Below are 24590 nucleotides of genomic sequence, written 5' to 3' on the forward strand. Positions count from 1 at the left end.
TCAAGTTAGGGAATTGTGAGGGATTTTTAAGGAGAATTCTGACGGGGACATTTGGCTACTGAGGGAGAGTGAATATCCCACACTTGAGGATTAACAAGAGAGGGGCCTAATTGGCCAATTGGATTGGGAAGATGAGGATTGGAGGGCTTGAGATAGTACCAGGCAGAGGGAAGTTGTCAGAGTGCTGGAAGGGCTGGACCATAAAAAATGAATGGATGTTCCAATTTGAGATAAAACGTCATGACCCAATAAGAGAATGGGACAGGATGGGAGGACTAGGAATGAATGAAGGAATGGAAAAGTCACCAATTGTGCATGACAGTAAGGGAGTCTGGCGAGGGCGCTGTAGTTGTCCTTCTACCCCAACAATAGAGAAGTCTGAGAAAGGGAGGTAGGTCCCAAGTATTCTCATAGTGCAGAGAAACTGGCACCAGTATTCAATAAGAAAGAAATGGTCCTACCTGCCACAGTTAAGGTTACCCTGGGCTCCTGGGTGGTGATCCTCCTCTCTCTGGGCCAGATGTGCCAGGGCCTCTTCATTGTCCCTCCGTTGTCGCTAGACCTATCAGGTCCGCGTGTTGGGGAGCTGTGGGGCTGACGGTCTGATGGCGGGTGGACACCAAGGGACAGTCTGTGTCCCAGTGTTCCCTCTGGTGGCATTTGGGACAAGGCTTAGTTGGCACTCTGGGATTAGGACAGTCCTTTGTCCAGTGGCCTTCCTGATTATACCTGTAACAGGGGCCTGGTGGTTGGGAGCTCTTTTGTAGGGGTTTTCTTTCCTGTGGCGCAGGTGGACTGGTCGAATTAAGAGCCTGTGTTAATAATTGATATTTCTTTGTAATTTTGAGGTCATCTTGGCCATGGTAGGCCTTGAATGCTGTAGCCAGAACCTCTGCCTGAGGGGTCAAGGGCCCCCGATCAAGCTTTTTTAGTTTAAGTCTAATGTCGGGGTAGCTCTGAGAAAAGAAATGCATCATAATTAATCTCTGACCATCCACAGATTCAGGGTCTAGTTTGGTATGTTGACGGAGGCCGTCAGTCAGCCTTTGTAAAAAGGCAGATGGATTTTCATTTTTATCCTGTATGATCTCATTAAGCTTTTCATAATTAATGAACTTCATGGCAGCTCCGCGGAGCCCATGAAGGAGACAATTAATGTACCTGTTTCCAGCTTCAATTCCCACCTCTGTGTTGTAATCCCATTCTGGGTCCTGATCAGGGACTGCAGCAGCACCTGCCAGGTGGTGATTGTTGGTTAAATGTTCTTAGCACTCTTCTATTTTCCTCGGGAGTTAAGGAATTGGTTAAAACTACAAAAAGATCGTGGTAAGTTAGTTGATAAGACTGAGTCAAAATTTGAAATTGTTTTATAAAGGTTGTTGGATTGGCTGTAAAAGAACCAAGTCTGGCCTGAATGAGAGCTAGTTCAGATATAGGAAAAGGAGTATGAACGCCGACAATTCCTTCAGCTTCAGCTACTTCACACAAGGGTGCCATTGTGTGGCCCTTGTGTGTCTTGGAGCGGGTGAGAGGTGGAGCATAGGGTGGGGTGGTCAGTGAGTCAGAAGAAATGGAAGGGGTAGGAGATTCTGGAGGAGGGGGGTCAGTTGTGGGGCGACCTTGAGACAATAGAAGTATGGGAGACTTTGATGGTAGAACAAAGAGAGGGTTGGCTAGCCAGATAGGAAAAACCCTGGACATATGGGATCTCCGACCATTTTCCTTGCTGCTCGCACAAGTTGTAAAGGTCTCTAATCAGACCCGATTCAAAGGAGCTGTTAGGCGGCCAGATGTTTTGATTGCCTAATTTATATTGGGGCCAAATTTGAGTAGACAAGCGAATTAGCCGTTTGGGTTTTAAATCAAGACCCTCCAAATTCCTGAGTAAGCATCCCAAAGGAGAGTCGGCGGGTATAGAGGAACCAGAGCCCACGACCACCAGGACAGGAGGTTATCAGAAGACCAGATGTCTCCGAGAGTTCTGATAAAACTCCTCTTTTTCTAGACCCGGTCTAGAAAGCTGAAATTCGGTCTCCCGCGAAGGCGTCCCTTACACGAGATAGGAATTTATGCGAACTAAGTCCCGGACTTAGTTCAGTTGAGTCCAGCACTCAACGGAGGCAAACCCGGTTTGCCAAAACTGAGGGACAGAGGACCTGGGCCCCGGCCTTGTCCCGGACGTGGTCCTTGTGGGTGGTCTGGAGTCTGGGGTCCCCGCTACCCTGAAGACTCCTCAAAAGGGGAAAACTTACCCAGAAGGAGGATCGGGAGATTGGTGAGTCGGTGGTGGCTGTAAAGATGGCAACGAGGAGAATGGCCGCGGACGTCGGGCGAGGCTGAGCAGGGGCGCCCTGGAATCTGGGTTTTGGGCCCCAGGCGTTTAGCCCGTGGGCCTGGCAATCCCAGATCCCGCTTCTGACACCAATGAAAGGGGGTTCACGTGCCCTTTCGGGTGCCCCTTCCACGCACCGAGAGGTCCGGCAGGAGATCTTTATTGTAGGGAGGCGAGCAGGAGGCAGGAAGGCAGAGAGAGAGAAAGAGAGAGAGAGGAGGAAGAAGAAGCAGAACGAGAGAGAGAACAAAGAAAGGAAGGTCCTTTTATCAGTTTTGGGGTGGGCTATTGCTTATTTATGAGGAGTGAGTTACTTTTAACCTATCACAGGCCAGATTGCTTTTATGGGCCCAGTCCTGCAGACACAGGTTTCGACTTTCCTGGACCACTGTGGCCTTGGGGGGGGGACCAGAGATAAGGGCATGAGGTCATTTTAGGAGCCAAGATGTACCAGGAGAATGCAACCTGTGAGGGGGCGTCACAGCATACTTTAACATGATCAATTCCCTAACAGTCCCGAGTTCAATCCCCACTAAAAAGAAAGGGAGGAAGAAAGACAGTAGGAAAATTTTATTGAAAGACAGCTACTAAGAGAGACAGGGGGTGCCATAAAGTGGGCTGCTTGCCCACCCTCCCTGCTTCTCAAAGATGTTTTATGGGACAAAGCCATGAAGTGGAGTTGGTACAAAGTGGAACAAAACTGGAGTCAATTAGAAGAGCCCGGATGTAGCTCTGCCTGGCAGGCACAAGGTCCTGAGTTTGATACACCATACCAAGAAAAAAAGAAAAAACACTGAGATTACAAGTACAGTCACTTAGGTAATATTGGTCCAGTGGAAAATCACAAGTTGGACACTAGGTAGAACAAAACTATGGCCAACCAATAAGATTACAAGTGGGCTGGGGATTTAGCTCAGTGGTTCCGCTGTCTGCCTCGCAAGCACAAGGACCCGAGTTCGATCCCCAGTACAAAAAAAAAAAAAACTACAACAAAAGAATAAAATGCAAGTTCACCTCTGGAAAAAAGAGGGCTGGGGATTTAGCTCAGTGACTCTGCCTCGAAAGCACAAGGTACTGAGTTTGATCCCTGCTGCCCAATAAATAGAGAGAAAGGAAGGAAAGGAGGAAGGGCAAAGGGAAAAAGAAAGCAAGATCAAGTCAGAATCTTAGGCCACAGGCCTGCACCCTCACTCGTACTCTTAGGAGATGCAAGCCACTACCTTACAGTAGCTCGGAGTCTGGAAGAAAATGAAGTCAAGGTTATTCAGGATGAGATAAGAGACAGGCACGGTATAGACTGGGTGGAAGAGGGGCACAGTGAATCCCAGGGTCTATACAGCCCCACCTCTCAGGAGGCCCTCTGTAGACTTTCTCTGTGCTCCCGCCAGGTATGGATAGCATGAAGGGCACAGATTCAGTGAAGAGCTACTACCCTGGTTTTCCTCATGGTATTCCAGATGCTTAAGTAAGTTAGAAATTATGAGGCAGTTAGTGGAAGCTGGGACCTGAACATAAAATAAAAGAATTGAGACACATTCAGCAGTTAGCATTATAAAAGGAGAAGAGGGCCTACTTACCTACTTCCCCAAGAGATGAAAAGTAGTGATTGATATTCTAAATAGACATCAATCTCCTTTCTGGAGATTCCTTGCATGTTGCCACGACCACTCCAGTGGAGTCTGCGTGACAATGCCGGTCACCTGGCAGAAACCAGACCAGAGGTGTCGTCCCCACGGGGTTAAGCCTCCTGGAAGTCCTTGGCACACACCGCATGCGAAGTCAGCCGTGAAGAGAATAGCTGGCCTCTCTGCCTGCAGTTTGGGGACATTGGGTTCATTTATAATTCTGTTCTATTTTGTCTTTATTACTATTTGTTCATTATCTGTAGAATTGTATTCTGGGCCTAGGAAAGGTCAGGAACAATTAGATGTTCCTAGAGATGGGGAGGTATTGGGGCACAAGAGGACGGGCGGCCAAAGTGCTGACCCTGAGCCCCGGACTGTGAAGTCCTGAAGGTGATCCTGAAGGTGACATGCTGAAGCCAGTCCTTTGTTTTACAAACTTCCCCTTCTGACTGCGTATAGGTGTGGTCTTACCTTGACTTAATGGTCTTAGCTTTTGTGATGGTATATAGGTGTGGTCTTACCTTGACCTTGTGGTCTTAGTTTTTACAGTACTATTGTCTATCTTTCTCATGCCTGCCTGTGACTGGAATCACTCTTGAGGTGTGCCCTTGAAACTAGTATATAAACACCTAGAGTTAGAAATAAAATTGCAGCAGCATTTGCAAACTTCACCTCGGTGTTGAGTGCTTTTGTCTGACTGTCATCGCCGAACCTGCTCCCACCTTTCAGAGAACCTGTATCTCCTCGTGAAATCCCGTGTTTGCTGCCCTACGGTCGGTAGCAGCATGTGACTTGTTTTCCCATTTGATCCCCATTTAATCAATATTACTTGGGTGACTGTACTTGTAGTCGTATTGGTTGATTATAGTTTTGTCTCACCTCACTCACACATTGTGACTTTCCATTGGATCATCTTGATTGGCTTATTCTTCTACCTGCCTCACCTTGTGGCTTTGTTCCATAAAAACCTCCTGGAAAAATGGGGCCCTGGGCAACCCACTTTCTGGTCCCCCTTCTGTCGCTCTTAAACAGAAGCTGTCTGTCTCTCAATAAATTTTTCCTACTCTTAGCCCCTGTCATTAGAGAATGCAAACCTGCATTTCAGATATCCAGCAGATTGGGAGTTAGAATATTTCCCTTGCCTGAATGTTTTTTGCTTATTTGGATTAGTTGTCTAATATCATTTTTAGATTACTTGGTGCCTTACATCAATTGTAACCTTCCCTGTGTCCTCTGGTGTGTACTTGTATTTTTGTTTTTATTTTTCTCCTTTTATTTGGCACAGGTTTGCTCTGCAGAGCCAGTTTCTCCCTTACCCTTCTGTTTTACTTTTTCAAGTAAACTTTGTCACCTTTCTTGCTTGTCTTCTTCAATTCTTTGTTAGAGATGAGAAGAGTTTGGAACCAAAGACTCAAGCACCCCCAAACCCAGCAACGCATATTTGGTGAGCTATTTCCACTTGATAACAAGGGTCATGGGATATGTCACAGGGTTTGGATGTCCAGGTTAGGAACCTGCCCGTGGAGACAGTGAGAGATGCAGCCACAGCCACAGAATACCTCATGGTCAGCCAGGGACAGAGATAGATGTAAAGGCAGAGATGGAGAAGAAAGAGGAAAAGAGAAAGAGCTACACATCAGTCCGGAAGAATCTGGATACACCAAGCTGGGTTAGGACATCTGCCACCAGCTGAACAGGCCAAAGCCTGACCCATACAGTTAGAAACAGTAGGGACTGAGGAAGTCATCCCTTCCCTTCATTTAATTCTAAACATGGTGGTGGTGGTGCATGCCTGTAATCCCAGCACTTGGGAGGCTGAGGCAGGAGGATCACTGTGAGGTCGAGACCAGCCTGGGCTACATAGTGAGTTCCAGGACAGTCTCAACTACATAGTGAGACCCTGCCTCAAAAACAAATGAAATAAGCAGCACATTGTGATTATTCCTTCTTTCATTGTCCTAAACAGGGAGGTGAATAAAATAATTAAAGGAGATCTTAGGGGATCATGCTAGGTAAGAGCGTGCGCAGGTTGCTTGTCCTAGCCTGACCTTTGCCATTTTCACCTGACTCCCACCTCATTACAAGTTAATGAGTATGTACCACACGTCCCAAATATAACTCAGATCAAAGTGAGTTCTGGGGTGCACAAAATTGCTCACAGCCTCTGAGGTGGCCCAGCACCCTATCCGTCACACCCAGAGACCCAGGGTGTGGCACCTGGGCTGAGGTACATATCCTTTAAATTCCAAAAGCCTCATTCATCTGTGATTTTTTTGTTCCTCTGTTGCTGATGCTACTTTTGTGATCTTTGACTTGACTTCTTTGACCCATCACCTCAGTACCTTTTACTGTCTGCACCTAGTATTTTGTTGTTGTTGTTTGATTTTTGGTTTTTTGAGACAGGGTCTCAATATGTAGTTGAGACTGACCTGGTACTCACTATGTAGCCCAGGCTGATCTCCAACTCACAGCGATCCTCCTGCCTCAGCCTCCCAAGTGCTGGGATTACAGGAGTGCACCACCACGCCCAGCTATCACAGTTGCTTCTTGAGGCTGCTGCTGTAGCACTGAAAGTCACAGGAAGAAAGGAGGAAAACTAGGCCATCCCAGAAGAGCAAGCGAGAAGAGGCTAAGGGACAGATGCTGTTGAAAGTGACTCTTTCATTGGGCAGAAATCAGGTTAAGTGCAATGGTCAGGAAGCAGCTGAAATTTAGGAAGTAAACATTCACCTTCACCATCAGGACCGGCAGCCGCAGATCACCAGTGTTGAGAAGGAAGTAGACCAAGCAGCACCCCTGCCGCTCTTGAGTACCAAGAGTACAATTATTGGGCTCACACAAACGTATTTATTGGAAAAGCTGAAGCTGAAGAACAGGGGTTCAAGAGATTGCCGGGGATTTTGCTTAGTGTTTACGTTGTCCTGCCTTGGAAGTGCAAAGTCCTGAGTTTTATCCCTTGTACCAAAAAAAAAAAAGTACTACAGGGGATCAATTGCTATCAGAAGATGAGGGAGTAATGCAGTAATGGTTGAATCCAATGTAACTTAGAAAATTTACTTTTTTTGTTTGTTTGTTTGTTTTGAGACAGGGTCTCACTATGTAGTTGAAACTAACCTGGGACTCACTATGTAGCCCAGGCTGGTCTTGAACTCACAGCGATCTTCCTGCCTCAGACTCCCAAGTACTGGGATTACTGGTGTGTGCCACCACGCCCAGCTTGAAAATTTACATTTTTGACCCCAACATTAACTTTTACTCTTAACAGAATTTAGCTTATCATACAAAAAGGTAGTTTTTCTGGGCATGGTGGTACATACCTGTGATCCTGCACTTGGGAGGCTGAGGCAGGAGGATGATTGCTGGAGTTTGAGGCCATCCTTTGGCTATATAAAGAGACTTCTATAAAAGGGGGCGCGGATTTAGCTCAGTGGTGCCGTGCCTGCCTTGCAAGCTCAAGGTCCTGAGTTCAATTCCCAGTACCACACACAAAAAAAGAAGTCTAAAAAACAGTAATGGCAAATAAATTAATTAATTAATCAATAAAATGATAAAATAAATAGGCAGGCATGGTGCCACTCAGCTAAATTCCTGGCCCTTGCTGATAATCTTTGATTAGAAAAAAAGAAAAAGGAGAAAAAAGAAAAAGGAACAGGGCATGTAGCTCAATATAAAGGCCCTGGATTCAATCCCCAGTGCCACAAAAACAAAATTAAACAAAACTCTGCTAGGACTGGGGATTTAGCTTAGTGGTACCACCTCCTGCCTCACAAAAGCAAGGTCCCAAGTTTGATCCCCAATGCAAAAAGAAAAAAAAAAAACTCTGCTAAATAAAAAATCTTAAGGCGTCAGGGATTTAGCTCAGTGGCACTGAGCTTTCCTTACAAGTGCAAGGTCCTGAGTTCAATCCTTGGTTCCCCCCGCAAAAAAAATCTTAAGGATAGGAAGTGGCTTTTTAGTATATAAACTGGTAGGCTTTTTATGAAAAGAAAAGACATCATTCTCAGATATGACATTTTGTGAAGAAATTCGAACATTTAAAAAAAAAACATGCAAATAGCTAAACACCCTCACAAGGAGAAACTGGGGGCTATTGTTTAAGAGGGTTTATCTTTTCCAATGTTTCCTTCTTTCTTTCCTTCCTTCCTCCCCCCCATCTTCCTTTCTTTTTCTGGGATAGGGATGGAACCCAGGGCCCTGAACATAATAAATATTCTCTCTATCACTGAGGTGCAGCCCAGGCCAGCAATATCATGTGCATGTGTGTGAGCGTGTGTGTGCGTGTGTATGTGTGTGTGCATATGCGTGTGTTGGATCAGTCCCACTTTGCTTTCCAGGCTGGTCTTAAATTCTTGAGCATGAGGGATCTGTAAACCTCAGCCTCCCAGGTAGGACTTTTTTTCCCCAATACAGGGTATTAAACCTAGAATCCCCAGCTCCATACCATTGCTTTTTAAAAAATTTATTGGTACTTTTTTTTTTTTTTTGTACCAGGGATTAAACTCAGGACCTTGTGCTTGCCAGGCAGGTGCAGAGTCACTGAGCTATATCCAGGCCTTATTGGTACATTTTAAATATACTTAATGATAGCATTCATTATTAGGCAATTTATACCAGTACGTGATATAGCTTGCTTATTTTTTCCCTATTCCTCCCCTTTATATACAAAAGCTTTGTTTTAATTTTTTCCTTGAATTTTCTTTTTCCTGTCTTTTTTATCCTTTCCCTCACCTCCTATCTTGTTCCCTCCCCTTTGAACATTTTCTTCCCACTTCCCAATGTCTATGTACATTTTAGTCCTTATTTAAAATTTCAATTTCTCACACCGGAGAAATAATGCAGTATTTAAATGTGTGTGTCTGATTTATTTCACTTATGAGTATGGTCTCAAGGTTCATCCATTTAGTTATAAATGTCTCTTGTGCATCCTTTTTATGGTAGAGAAGTACTTCATTGTATTAAAAAACAACACATCTTCTTTAATCATTTGTTGGTTTGTGGGCATTTGGGCTGTTTCCAAGACACAGCTATTACAAATTGTCCACTATAAACATGGTTGTGCATCTAATTCTGTGGTTTGATGCTTTTAATTCTTTTGGGAAGACACTAAGAAGGGGAACAGCTGGGTGAAATGAAACCTCATTTTAGTTTTTTGAGGAATCTCCCCACTGATTTCCACAGTGATTGCACTGTTAGGAAAGTTTTCAAGGAGCTCCAGCAGCCCAACCCCTAGCAGAGTCAGCTAACTACGACAGGCCAGAAGGTCACGTTAAACATTTCTGATAAACATCTGGTACAGGAACAACCTGACCTAGCCCTAAACATTCCCGTAAATGATCCCCCACCGAAGTCCCCCCTCCCCTTTCTCGGAATTCCCCCTACCTTATAGCTTGTGGTTTTTTCCTTTAAAAACTGTGTATCTACCCTGCTTCGGGGCTCAACTCCTCTGCCCCTGTGAGGGTTATGAGCTGAGCCCCAGCGCGTTGGAATAAAGACCTCTTGTGTTTTGCATCAAGAATCGTCTCTCCGGGTTGTTTATGGTGCATCGCGGCGTGCCGGACTCAGAGTAGTGGGATTCCTCCCTGGGAGGATCTTACATTTTGGGGGCTCATCCAGGATTAGCGATTGCTCCTCACTCCTGAGAACTACCTTGGAGGTAAGAGGGGATCCCCGCTTTGAGTGTTGTTTGTCTGTATTCTGTATAGTGTATTTTCGGTTTCGCAGTCGTCGGACAGTCCGTAAGGCCTGTCTGACAGTGGCCGGTAGACATGCCTGGAGGGCCACAGGCTGCAACTTGGGAGACGTCCCGGGTACGGGGATATTCAGAGACGTGTGAACATCCCCTCTGAGTTCTGAATTTGGTAGATTGTCAGAATTTAATATTTGTGTGTTTTTGTCTTGTTGTTTCCGGTGTGATTTTTAATAATCATGGGACAGACTGTGACGACGCCACTAGACTTGACGTTGAAACATTGGACTAAAGTTAGGGCCAGAAGTAGAGACTTATCTGTGGTGATCAAGAAAAGACCCTGGCAAACTTATTGTGCTTCTGAGTGGCCAACTTTCGGCGTAGGCTGGCCACCAGAGGACACTTTTGATGCAGGAATAATATTGCTTGTTAAAGATATTGTTTTCCAGGCTGGACCCGAAAGACATCCTGACCAGCAACCCTACATTGTGGTTTGGCAAGACCTCATCCTGAACCCCCCACCTTGGGTAAAACCTTGGGTACATCGGCCGACGAATCGTCCTGTCACTCAAATTTTCTCTTTAAAGGAGGCCCCATCAGGCAAAGATGAAAAGGCTCCAGGAATCCAGCCTCGCCCATGGATTTACCCAGAGATTGAAGGGCCCCCGACCTGGTCGGAACCCCTTCCTTCCCCTTATCCACAAGGCCCTGCCCCTCCCGAACCTATTGCAGAGCCCTCAGCGCCGACTGAGGAAATTCACGGACCTGCTTTGGGGACGCGGAGTGGGAGAGCAGCTTCCCCTGGGGCACCAGATTCCACAGTAGCCCTCCCCCTGACAGCTTATGGGCCACCTCCCCCTGAGGGCCCTAATGGTCAACCTGTGGCACTGCAGCTGCTTCAGTATTGGCCATTCTCCTCCTCTGATCTGAATAACTGGAAGACTAACCACCCTTCCTTTTCGGAGGAACCACAGAGATTGACGGGTCTTGTGGAGTCCCTTATGTTTTCTCATCAGCCCACCTGGGATGATTACCAACAGCTGCTACAGACGCTGTTTACCACTGAGGAATGAGAATGCATTCTCTTAGAGAGCAGAAAGAATGTTCCTGGGGCTGATGGGAGACCCACCCTGATGCCCAACCTCATTGATGATGCTTTCCCCTTTAGCCGACCGGACTGGGATTACAACACCGCCGAAGGTAGGGAGCGACTGAAAGTCTATCGCCAGACTCTAGTGGCGGGTCTCAAGGGAAGGGCGAGATGCCCAACCAATTTGGCCAAGGTAAGAGAGATTATTCAAGGGGAGATGGAACCGCCTTCAGTATTCCTGGAAAGATTAATGGTCGCTTTCCGGCGGTATACCCCCTTTGACCCAGAATCAGAGGGACAAAGAGCTTCAATAGCCATGGCATTCATAGGACAATCAGCTCTGGATATTAGAAAAAAGCTTCAGAGAATTGAGGGATTACAAAATTATACTATACAAGATCTAGTAAAGGAAGCCGATAAGGTATATCATAAGAGAGAAACAGAGGAAGAGAAGGAAGAACGGGAAAATAAAAGGGACAAGAGACAGGAAAGGAATTTAACTAGGATCTTGGCTGCAGTCATTAGGGAAGAAAATTGTAAGAGTCAAGAAAATAAACCAAGGCAGACAGGGTACCTGGGCAACAGAAGACCACTAGGCAAAGATCAATGTGCATATTGCAAGGAACAAGGACATTGGGCTAAAGACTGCCCAAAGAAAAAGGGAGGACCTCCTAAGATATTGGCCCTAGGAGAAGAAAACAACTAGGGGGGATGGGGCTCGGAGCCCCTCCCCGAGCCCAGGGTAACCCTAACTGTGGAGGGGCAACCTGTGGAGTTCCTAGTTGACACTGGAGCACAACACTCTGTTTTATTGCATCCTTTGGGAGAGATAAAAAAAGAAAAATCCTGGGTAATAGGAGCTACAGGGCATCAACAATATTCATGGACCACTAAAAGAAGAGTGGACTTAGGAATAGGCCGAGTGACTCATTCCTTTCTGGTGATCCCCGAGTGCCCAGCCCCTTTGCTAGGACGAGATCTGCTCACCAAGATGGGGGCCCAAATTACTTTCTCCCCTGAGGGCCCCAAATTAGAAGCTAAGGGGCCAGTTACCCTTCTAACGCTACAGCTGGAGGACGAATATCAGCTCTATGAGGCGCCACCTTCACCGGGGACTAACATAGAGCACTGGCTATCAAAATTCCCCCGGGCATGGGCTGAAACTGCGGGGATGGGACTAGCCCTCCAGGCTCCACCGATTCTGATAGAGTTAAAGGCAAACTCTGAACCCATCGCAGTCCAGCAATATCCTATGAGCCTTGAGGCCCAATAGGGGATCCGGCCCCACATCCAGCGCCTCTTAGAATTAAGAATTTTGGTGCCCTGTCGTTCGGCACAGAATACCCCTCTCCTACCAGTCCGGAAGCCAGGCACAAAAGACTTTTGCCCTGTACAAGATCTTAGGGAAGTTAATAAGCGAATGCAAGATATTCACCCTACCGTGCCTAACCCTTATAACCTATTAAATTCTCTCCCCCCCGACCGAATCTGGTACACTGTTTTAGACCTTAAAGATGCTTTCTTCTGCCTAATATTACATCCTGCCAGTCAACCTGTTTTCGCTTTCGAGTGGAGGGACCCAGAGAATGGTCAAACGGGACAATTGACCTGGACACGGTTACCCCAAGGATTCAAAAATTCGCCTACCCTATTTGATGAGGCCTTGCACCGAGATCTTGCACCTTTCCGCACTGACAACCCCCAGGTAACTCTCCTCCAATATGTAGATGACCTGCTCCTGGCCGGAGCCACAAAAGGAGACTGTCTATCGGGAACTAAAAATTTGCTGACTGAATTGGCGTGTCTAGGATACCGAGTCTCAGCAAAGAAAGCACAGCTTTGTAAAAGAGAGGTAACCTACCTGGGATATAATTTAAGAAATGGACAACGCAGGCTGATAGAGGCCAGAAAGAGAACTGTGACCCAGATTCCCGTCCCAAAAACTTCGCGGGAGGTCAGAGAATTTTTGGGGACTGCAGGTTTCTGTCGGTTATGGATTCCCGGTTTCGCCAATTTAGCAGCCCCCCTTTACCCTTTGACTAAGGAAGCAGCCCCCTTCACTTGGGGGCCCCAACAACAAGAATCCTTTGACAACATCAAGCAGGCCTTATTGTCCACTCCAGCTCTCAGTCTGCCTGATCTAACTAAGCCTTTTGCCCTGTTTGTCTATGAGAAAAGGGGAATTGCAAAAGGAGTGTTAACCCAAAATTTGGGACCTTGGAAAAGGGCAGTGGCCTACCTGTCAAAGAAGCTGGACCCAGTAGCACAGGGATGGCCTGTCTGCTTAAAATCCATAGCTGCCGTTGCCACCTTGGTGAAAGACGCTGATAAACTATGGGACAACGATTGACTGTTGTGGCTCCCCATGCCTTAGAGAGCATTATCCGACAGCCTCCAGATAGATGGCTGTCCAATGCCCGGATGGTTCATTATCAGACTCTGTTGCTGAATGAAAGAATCCAGTTTGCTCCTCCAGCTATTCTCAATCCCGCTACCCTGCTGCCTGATGTCACCAAGGAACGGGTGATACATCAATGCCATGAGATTTTGGCTGAAGAGGCTGGGTCCAGGAAAGACTTGACTGACCAACCCTGGCCCGGAGCTCTCACATGGTTCACTGATGGAAGCAGCTACATCGTGGAAGGTAAGTGGGTAGCGGGAGCGGCAGTGGTAGATGGCACTTCAGTGATCTGGGCCAGTAGTCTACCTGAAGGGACTTCAGCCCAAAGGGAAGAACTAATCGCCCTTACCCAGGCCCTCCGACTGTCAGAAAACAAAGATATCAACATCTATACTGACAGCCGATATGCATTTGCCACGGTGCGTATACATGGAGCCATATATAAACAAAGGGGACTCTTAACTTCGGCTGGAAAAGAAATAAAAAATAAAAAGAAAATACTGGACCTCTTAGAAGCCATACATTTGCCAAGAAAAGTGGCAATTATCCATTGCCCGGGGCACCAAAGAGAAACCAATCCTGTTGCTGTCAGAAACCAACAGGCAGATATAGTGGCAAAAAGAGCCACTCAAGGTATTAATATCCTCCCTCTACAGGAAGACCTAGGGACTGCCACTACCAAGTTCACCTATTCTGAGAAAGACTTACAGAGGATAAATGATTTAGGACTTTCAGAACCTCAGCCAGACAGGATTTATGTCCTGCCCAATGGAAAGGCCATCCTACCAAGGGAAGAGGCCAAAACTTATCTTCAACAACTACATGGGCTCACTCATTTAGGGGCCAAACATCTAAAGAAGATAGTACAGACTTCTCCATTTTATATTTATAACCTCTCTGAGCTGGCTGATGAAACCATTCATCAATGTATACCCTGTCAGCTGGTAAATGCCTATCCTACTAGGCTTCCCCTGGGAAAAAGATTATGAGGGGACAGGCCTGGCAGCTATTGGGAAGCCGACTTCACTGAAATAAAGCCTGCTAAATATAATAATAAATACCTCCTAGTTTTCATAGACACTTTTTCAGGATGGGTAGAGGCCTACCCCACAAAAACAGAAACTGCTACCATTGTGACAAAGAAGATACTCAAAGAGATCTTCCCAAGGTTTGGCATCCCTAAGGTAATCGGTTCAGACAATGGACCAGCGTTTGTTGCCCAAGTAAGTCAGGGACTAGCCAAGGTCTTGGGGTTTAATTGGAAATTGCACTGTGCTTATAGACCCCAAAGTTCAGGTCAAGTAGAGAGGATGAATAGATCATTAAAAGAGACCTTGACCAAATTGTCCTTAGAGACTGGCATTATAGACTGGACAGTCCTCCTACCCCTTGCTTTGTTCCGAGTACGAAATACTCCGGGAAAATCTGGTCTAACCCCTTTTGAATTGCTTTATGGAGCCCCTCCTGCTTTAATAGGAGTTGGTAACTTGGCAGATCCAAGTGTTATCTCTTCTAAACCTCTTTATGGTAGATTAAAAGCCCTTGAAACTGTCCAACGCGAAGTGTGGAAACACCTGAGAGAAGCTTATGCTCCAGGAGACCTCCAAGTTCCTCATCAATTTCAAGTTGGGGACTGCATCTACGTCTGCCGTCATCAGACAGGCAACCTAGAGCCTCGTTGGAAGGGACCTTTCCCGGTGTTGCTGACCCCTCCCACCGCCATCAAAGTCGAGGGAATTTCAGCTTGGATCCATGCTTCCCACGTCAAACCGGCCCCCCCACCAGACCCAGAATGGAGACTGGAAAAGACTTCTAACCCCTTCAAATTTAAGGTTGTACGGACTCCTGATCCTAATCCACCCCCTTCTTAGTAGTTCCACAAATCCCCATGAGCCCAGGGTTCTCACCTGGCAGGTGATCTCCCAGACGGATCCCATATGGAGTATATCCCATATTGCCCCCCCCCCGGAACCTGGTGGCCCTCACTTCACCCCGATGTCTGCCAACTAGCTGCAGGACTAGATACTTGGGACATTCCAAATCAGGACCCCGCCCAGCTTCCTGTAAAGGCTGGAAAAAGATTTTCCCCTGGGGGCATTATGGATGTGGGGACCCCTCTAACAGATGTCGGTTACTCACTTCTGATTTCTATGTGTGCCCCCGGGATGGAAAAGAAAGGGACAAAAAATGTGGGGGCCTTGAAAGCTACTACTGTGGCTATTGGGGTTGTGAAACCTCCGGGGACACATACTGGAATCCCTCCTCCCGGTGGGACTGGATAAGAGTGTCCAAGAATAATAGCCGCACTTGTACAGGAACACCATCCTGTGACAGCAGTGCCTATTGCAACCCCTTGAATATCACTATAACCAATCCAGGAAAAAAGGATTATTCGGGTTGGCTGAATGGGTGAACTTGGGGGCTATGGTTTTATCGCCCAGGAGGGGAACACGATATTGGGTTCACCCTGAAGATAAGATTACGCATAGACACACTCCCACCAGTCCCCGTCGGGCCCAATACCGTTTTATCTGAACAGCAGCCTATTGTCCCCCCCAAGATGTCCCTCTCACCCCAGCCCTCCTTTCTCGAGCCCCTCCGACCATACCAACTCCACCCCCAAAAGGAACTGGACAGAGATTACTTGATTTAATTCAGGGAGCCTTTAAAGTCCTAAATTCTTCACAGCCCAACCTAACTAAATCCTGTTGGTTGTGTTTGGCCTCTGGCCCCCCATATTATGAAGGAATAGCTTTCGCCGGTGGTTATAACAACACCACCTCCCATGACTTATGTAATTGGAACACAAAAAGGAAATTAACTCTAACTGAGGTATCAGGGAGAGGAACTTGTTTGGGGATGGTACCCCCAGATCACCAGCAGTTGTGCAACTGGACCCTCCAAAGTTTCCCCTCCTCTGACACTCGTTATCTGGTACCTGACATGGGGGGATGGTGGGCCTGCAATACTGGCCTCACCCCATGTCTGACTACTTCAATGTTTAATGGTTCTAAAGACTTCTGCATACTTGTTCAGGTCATACCCCGGGTTATCTATCATGACTCAGGCCCCTTTGAAGAAAACTTTAATTTAAAAATTACAAGGTATAAGAGGGAACCGATAACCTTAACTTTGGCAGCTCTTTTAGGATTAGGTATAGCCACTGGCATCGGTACTGGGACAGCTGCCTTGGTCCAAGGGTCTCACTATCTAAATGAATTAAGAATGACTATAGATGAGGATCTCAGAGCCATAGAAAATTCTATTACTAAGTTGGAAGAGTCACTAACATCTCTATCGGAAATAGTCCTGCAAAATCGTAGAGGATTAGATTTGCTCTTCTTAAAGGATGGAGGACTCTGTGCTGCATTAAGAATGCTGTTTCTATGCTGACCATTCAGGAGTCATAAAAGACTCCATGGCCAAACTCAGGGAAAGATTAGATAGAAGGCAAAGAGATCACGAATCTCAACAAGGTTGGTTTGAAAATTGGTTTAATAAATCCCCTTGGATCACCACATTGGTGTCCACCTTATTGGGACCCCTTATCATCCTTTTATTACTTTTAACTGTTGGGCCCTGTGTTCTGAATAGATTGGTTGCCTTCATCAGAGAAAGAATCAGTGCAGTGCAGTTATTAATGTTGAGACAACAATACCAGCCTCTAAGAACCCAAGCCTTAGATATAGAACATGAAGAAACTAGACATTAAGAGTTCTAAGATTAGAACAGGTGCAGAAAGAAAAAGGGAGGATTGTTAGAAAAGTTTTCAAGAAGCTCCAGTAGCCCAACCCCTAGCAGAGTCAGCTAACTATGACAGGCCAGAAGGTCACATTAACCATTTCTGAACAGGAACCAAGATAAACATCTGGTACAGGAACGACCTGACCTAGCCCTAAACATTCCCGTAAATGATCCCCCACCGAAGTCCCCCCTCCCCTTTCTCGGAATTCCCCCTCCCCTGTAGCTTATGGTTTTTTTCTTTAAAAACTGTGTATCTACCCTGCTTCGGGGCTCAACTCCTCTGCCCCTGCGAGGGTTATGAGCTGAGCCCCAGCGCGCTGGAATAAAGACCTCTTGTGTTTTGCATCAAGAATCGTCTCTCCGGGGTGTTTATGATGCATCGCTGCGACCCGGACTCAGAGTAGTGGGATTCCTCTCTGGGAGGATCTTACAGAACCACTGAGCTAAATCCGCGGCCAAAAGTTTTTTAATACGATGTGATCCCAGTTGTTGATTCTTTGTGCTAATGCCTGTGCAACTGAGGTTTTGTTCAGAAAGTCTGCCTACACCAAAGTCTTCAAGAATTCTACTTATCTTCCACTTAACTTATCTTCCAGCAAGTTTAATGATTTTTTGTTTTGTTTTATTATTATTATTGTTGTTGTTGTTATTATTTTGGTACTGGGGATCGAACTCAGGACCTTGCCTTTGCGAAGCAGGCAACACTGAGCAAAATCCCTTGCCCTCTGTTTTCTTGATATGGATATTCAGTGCTATAAATTTCCCTCATAGGAATGCTTTCATTATGTCCCATAAGTTCCCGTATGTTGTATTAGCATTACCCTTCATTTGTAAAAACTATTTTTTTCTTCAATTTCATCTGTGACCCATTTGTTTGTTTGTTTGTTTTTGTACCAGGGATTGAACTCCAGTCCTTGACCTTGCAAGGCAGGTGGCAGAACCACTGAGCTAAATCCCCAGCCCCCAACCCATTGGTTTTTCAGGAGGGTGTGTGTTATTGAATTTCCATGTGTTTATGAAGTTCTAATGGTTTCTTTTGCCATGGGTTTCCAATTCATTGTATTATGGTCTGATAATATTCATTGGATAATTTCAATTATTTTGCATTACTTAAGCGTGTTCTGTGCACTAGTATTGTTGTACTCAATTGTGAGAGATTATAGATAATCACCAACCATTTGAGTCAAATTTGAGTCCTTTGATTGCCAGCATTGGAGAGTGGCTGGTGCTTGAAAGCTCTCAACTATGAAAAGAGGCTTGTGGGTTTCTTTTAAGCGGCTCTTCTAGCTGGAGAGGGCTCAGGGAGAGGGGGAGCACCAGTCGAATTTCACAGAAGCAGAACTTTTCTAAGTTAGTGGGGATCAGGAAAAGTTTCACACAGTTTGGTTGAAACAAAATGTCACACAGGTGTAGAGTATTCTGTTCACAAGGTTGTAAAGATAACATATAGCTGCAGATTGCTCTATCAAACAGGATGCAGAGGTCTGCCATGCATTAACTGAGGAAACTCCCAAGGGGGGAAGGGGGAGGCCATCACCTGGAATTCCTGGACTTCTCACAAATGGAGTCAGGTTGGCTATCACAGTATGTGGTCTATTTTGGAGAACCTGCCATGTGCAGCTGAGGAGAATATGAATTCTAATGTTGTGGGTGGGGGGAAGCTCTGTGTAGATATCTACGTTCATCTGGTCAAATGTTTGGTTCAATTCTGATTTTTCATTGTTGATTTTTTTGTCCAGTTGATCCATCTATTTGTGACAGTGGGGTATTGAGGTCCCTTATTACAACTGTATTAGTGCTTATTTGATTTTTATGTCTGTTAATATTTGTTTTATTGGGTGCGCTGCTATTTGATGCATATATATTTATGATTGTTATCTCTTTGTCCTGGATTGTTCCCTTTACAAGGATGTAGTGACCTTTGTCTCTCTTAATCAGTCTTGGCTTGAAGTCCACTTTGTCTGTGAATAGAATTCCTGCTTTTTTCTGGGATCCTGTCACATGGTATATTGTTTTCTATCCTTTGACTTTCAGTCTATGAATTTCTTTTTGAGTTAAATGCGTTTCTTGTATGCAGCATATTGTTGGATCTTTTTTTTTTTTTTTTTTTTTTTTTTTTTGATTTTTTTGAGACAGGGTCTCACTACGTAGTTGAGACTGACCTGGAACTCACTGTGTAGCTCAGGCTGGTTTCAAACTCACAGCAATCCTCCTTTCTCAGCCTCCTGAGTGCTGGGATTACAGGCGTGTGCCACCACCCCGGCCTTCGATCTTACTTCTTGATCCATTCTGCCAGTCTGTTTCTTTTGATTGGTGAACTGAGGCCATTAATATTAATGGTTATAACTGATATGTATTTACTTATCCCCATCATGTTATTTTCCTATTGTTGGCTCCCTTCTTTCCTCCTTTGTTTAATTTCTTGCCTTGCCTTGTTGATTCATTCTTTTGGGTTTGTGGAGTTGTAATCTTTGATCAACTTTGAAAGATAGTTTTGTGGGGAACATCAATCTGGGTTGGAGGTTATTTTCTTTCTTTCTTTATTTATTTTGGTTTTTTGACACAGGGTCTCACTATGTAGTTGAGACTGACCTGGAATTCACTATGTAGCCCAGGCTGGTCTCGAACTCATAGAGAGCCTCCTGCCTCAGCCTCCCAAGTGCTGGGATTACAGGTGTGCACCACCATACCCAGGCTAGAGGTAATCTTTTATTAGGGTTTGAAATACCTCACTCCAAGCTTTGCTTGACTTTTGGGTTTTTGTTGAGAAGTCTGCTGTGACTCTGATGGGCTTTCCTTTATAGGTGATTTGTTTCTTTTCTCTAACAGCATTTAATGTTCCATTCTTGTGTTGAATTTCTGGAATCTTGAGTGTTATATGCCTTGGGGTAGATTTTTTTCATTTTGTTTTGTTTTTTGGTACCTGGGATCAAACTCTGGTTCTTGGGCTTGCGAGGCAGGTGGCGGAACCACTGAGCTAAATCCCCAGCCCAGGGTTAGATTTTTTTGATAATGGCTAATTAGATTTCTATCTACTATCTAGTCTTGTTTATTTTTTTATTCATTTTGATATAAGGTTTTGCTGTGTGATTCAGCTTGGCTTTGAACTCACTGTGTACCCAGGCTGGCCTTGAACTCGTGGCAGTGTGCTTCTGCTTTAGCCTCTTCAGTGCTGGGACTAGAGGCAAGAGCCAGACTCCCACTTTCATTTTTAATTATTTATTTGCTTATTTACATTAATTAATTTATTTTGTGGTACTGGGAACTGAACCAGGCCCTTTACACTGAGCTCTATCCTCACTCCTTTTTTATTTTTAATCACTAAATTTCCCAGGCTGTGTTTCAAATCGTAATCTTCCTGCCTCAGCTTCTCATGTAGCTGGGACTGCTGGCCTGTGCCACCATGCCTGGTAACATTTGTAATTTTTATTCTTTTTTTTTTAGTTAATTAATTAATTTATTATTTATTACTTTTTTAGGCAGTGTCTCACAATGCAGTTCAGGCTGGCCTCAAACTTGCAATGAACTTCTTGCCTCAACCTCACAGATTCTGGGATTGCACTAGCAATCATGTGCACCACTAAGCCTGGACTCAACAACTGCATTTTTTTTCTTTTTTCTTTCTTTCTTTTTTTTTTTTTTAGTTACGGGGATTGAACTTGGGACCTTGTGCTTGCAAGGCAGGCAGTGGAACCACAGAGCTAAATCCCCAGCCCCTACAAATGTATTTTTTGTTTTTGGTACTGGGGATCGAATTCAGGACCTTGCACTTGGGAGGCAGGCAGCAGAACCACTGAGCTAAATTCCCGGCCACAATTGTATTTTTTAAAGTCAGCATTTATTTTACTTTTCATTTTATTTATTTTAAAATAAATTTTATTTTATCCTTTTCCCACCCTAAGCTCCCTCCCCTCCTAGGTACAAAAGCTTTTTTTTCTTCTATTTTCACTTTTTTCTTGTCCCTTCCTTCCTTTCTGCATCCTTCCTCCTTTGTTCCCCTTCCTATTTGAACACCTTCTCCCTATTTCCCAACATCTATTATACGTTTCAGTCTTTATTTCAACTTTCAGGTTTCCTTTTTTTGGTACTGGGGATCAAACTTGGGACCTTGAGCTTGTGAGGCAGGCAGCAGAACCATTGAGCTAAATCCCCCATCCTGTTTTGTTTTTGGTACTGTGGATCAAACTCACAACCTTATGCTTGTAAGGCAGGTGTGGTGCCACTGAGCTAAATCCCCGGCTCTCAGTTGCTTACACCAGAGAACAATGAGATATTTAAACATGTGTTTCCGTGGTGGTGCATATCTGTAATCTCAGCACTCGGAGGCTGAGGCAGGAGGATTGCTGTGAGTTCAAGACCAGCCTGGGTTACATAGTGAGTTCCAGGTCAGTCTCAACTACATAATGAGACTCTGTCTCAAAAAAACCAAACAAAACAAACAAATGTAGTTGCTTAGGTAATATTGATTAAATGTGGAAACAAGCAAATAAGGGGTGATTTTCAGTAAGGGATGGGTCAGGGACCTTTCCTAAAAGGGATGGGTTATGGTCTTGGTTACCAGTTCAGGTGAGTGCTTGATAACTATTTAGAATATTAATTATTGCTGTTCATTCCTTAGGGGAAGCATGTGGGTGCGGTAGTTTCCTCTTTTTATAATGTGAACCAATGAATGTACCTCATTTGTTTTTCTATGCGGAGGGCCCAGCTTTGTCTAACTGCCTTATAATAATTTCTAACTAATTTACCTGTCTGCATCTAAGACTAAAAGACAAGACAAAGCGCATAGGTTATTGAACTCCACACATTTCCATCTCCCAAATCCCAAGGAAGATCCCGTTTCCGACCATGTGCCCCATGTTTCTGAGCACCCTCTTTCCCTTCTTAAGTGTATGCTGTCTCTCTCACAATAAATCTTTCCCACTTTTCATCTCCATTGTTCCTTGGAATTCATTCTTCCATTTCGGTGAACACTAACTGGAAACATCTGGCGGGTGGGGCGTTATATTTCTCCAGTACCTCCCCCCACACCAAAGAATTTGAAAAGTTTATATTGTTGCGCTGCAGGTCATTCTCACCACCCTGAACATTCCCTTGTGCTCGTCTCTTTCATCCTCTTAGTTCTCGCTCATCCCAGCCCCTGGGGACATCGATTGGATCTGTGTCCCCTTGTGCATGTCACCTTCTCAAGATGTTATGTAAATGAGAGCAGAGGTCACTGTCTTCATCTACCTAGCTTCTTTCACTTGGTGTGTTTTGCAATCCATTTCCATAGTGATATATAATTATAGTTACTCTTTTCTTAGTGATATTGAAGGAGCGCACAAAGAGAGAGAGTGTGTGTGTGTGTATGTGTGTGTGTGTGTGTGTGTGTGTGTTTTAAGAGAGGTTTTTGCTGTGTAGTGCAGGCTGGCCTCAAACTTGGAGCAATGTTCCTGCCTCTGCCTCCAGAGAGCTAGGATTACAGGCTTGCACCACCATGCCTGGCCAGAAAAAATTATTTTGATACTGGCACGGTGATGCATGCCTGTAGTCCCAGTACTTGTTGGGCCGTGGCTGAGGCAAGAGGACTGCCCTGAGTTTGAGGCCAGCATGAGATATATAGTGAGTTCAGTTAGAGCAGAAGGCATGAGTTTTGTTGTTAGCAGGGGTGATGTTTTTGTTTTTTGCTTTGTATGTGAGCCCGTGGGGGTGGTACTGGGGATTGAACCTTAGGGTTTCCTGTTAAAATACATCCCAGTCCCCCCTTTTTGGGGGAGGGTTCTGGGAATTGAACACGGGACCTTGCACTTATGAGGCAGGTGGTGACACCACTGAGCTAAACCCCCTCAGTCCCTTTTTTATCTTTTATTTTGTTTTTGTTTTTGTTTTTTGAGACAGGGTCTCACTATGTAGTTGAGACTGACCTGGAACTCACTTTGTAGCCCATGCTGGTCTTGAACTCACAGTGATCCTCCTGCCTCAGGCTCCCGAGTGCTAGGAGTACAGGCATGCACCACCATGTAACCTTTTATTAAAGATTAAGCACCAGCTGAATCTTTTATTTTGCGTGTATGAGTGCTTGAAATCTCATATATCTATAAAGGCAGAAAAAACTCAATTGTCCTGAATCCCTTCCTCAGGAGTGATCAGGGAAGGTGTCTCTTCTGACAGGTAAGTCTCTAACTCCTCACCTAACACATCATCCCAGAAGAAAGCTACAGTAGTTCCCATATCTTCTCCAAAGGGTCTCTTTATCTTTTTTACTTGAACTGCCATTTAAACTGGGTGTGGAGGTGCACACTTGTAATCTCAGCACTCTGGGAGGCCGTGGCAGGAAGATTGCAAGTTGAAGCCCAGCCTGGGCATTTTAATGACTTATTGAGACCCTATCTCAAAAGACAAAAAATAAAAAGGCTGGGGGTGTAGTTCAGTGTGAAGGCTCTGGTTTCAATCCCCCACACTACCAGAAAAAAAATTAGAAATAAAGAGGGTTGGGGATGCGTCTCAGTGGTAGAGTGCCTGCCTCCCGTGCAGAGGCCCTGGTTCCCTCTACAGGAACCGGCGGGACTGGGACAGGAGCTGTGGTGAGCGCACAGACACGCGTGAGGGTCCCAGTTTAGCGCCCCTGCCATGCTGAGTTGGGACACTGCAGTCACTTGCTTCACAAGTACTCGTTGAGCAAACACTAAGATCAAGGCACTGAAGATACAAACACATCTACCTGCCTTTCTGGAGCACACATTTCAGTAATTTTTTTTTTTTTTTTTTTTTGGTACCAGGTTTGAACTTGGGTCTTTGCACTTGCATGGCAGGTGGCAGCACCACAGAGCTAAATCCCCGGCCTTTCTGGAGCATACATTTCAGTGAGGGAAGTTAGATAGCAAGCAAGGGCAAATAAAGAAAATACGAGGGCTGTGACCTGCAGCTAAGTGGTAGAGTTCTAGGTTCTATCCTGCAAAAATTTCAATACCGATCAAGAGATAAATGCTAGAGAAAAACAAAGCAACAAGTCAGGCCAGACAGATTGGTGGTAGAAGGGAGAAGGTTATAATTTTCTCTCTCTCCCTCTCTCCCTTTCTCTCTCTCCCCCACTCTCCCTCTCTTGAGACAAGGTCTCACTCTGTAATTCTGGCTGGCCTCCCAACTCGTGGTGATACCCCTGCCTCAGTTCCAAATGTCAGGTTTATAGGTGCATGCTGTCAGGCCTGGTCGGGCTGTAATTTTAAAGTAGCTCGGTCACTGGGATGCTAAAGATGGTATTTGCCTCAAGGAATCAAAGGAATGGGCAGCAGGGACAGTAGGACACAGGACAGTCTTGCAGGAAACATGAGCCAGCAGAGCGAGGGATATGAGAGGCAAGCCAATGAGGCCAAAGGGCAGAGAGCAAGGAGCTGCTTCAGTGTGATCTGGGAGCAGGCAGCTGCGAGGCCATCAGTCCTGGCTCCTGCGGGCCTTCTCAGCATGTGGGGAACGACCCCAGGGTGGGTAAGCCTCAGAACTAAAGGTCAGAGTCCCACAGGAAGCCAAGGGGGAGAATGTTGTCATAAACAGGAGCAGACCGGGCCTTAAATATCTGTTCATTGGGTGTGGTGGCACACACCTCTAATTCCACTACTCCAGAGGCTGAGACAGGAGGATCACCATGAGTTTGGGCTACACAGTAAGTTCAAGGCCAACCTGAACTGCATAGCAAGACAGCATATATATATATATATATATATATATATATATGC

General features: G+C 45.4%; 1 protein-coding gene across 1 annotated transcript; it reads left to right on the forward strand.

Annotated features, from left to right (window-relative positions):
- Positions 1-9882: 9882 nt before the first annotated feature.
- LOC104852071 lies at positions 9883-15005 on the forward strand. Its single transcript, XM_010609525.1, is given in 2 exon segments — positions 9883-13066; positions 13069-15005. Coding segments are annotated over 2 exon segments (5121 nt in total).
- Positions 15006-24590: the final 9585 nt, after the last annotated feature.

Source organism: Fukomys damarensis, unplaced genomic scaffold (genome assembly GCF_012274545.1).
Source record: "Fukomys damarensis isolate Sample0158 unplaced genomic scaffold, DMR_v1.0_HiC HiC_scaffold_35, whole genome shotgun sequence".
Taxonomy (NCBI): domain Eukaryota; kingdom Metazoa; phylum Chordata; class Mammalia; order Rodentia; family Bathyergidae; genus Fukomys; species Fukomys damarensis.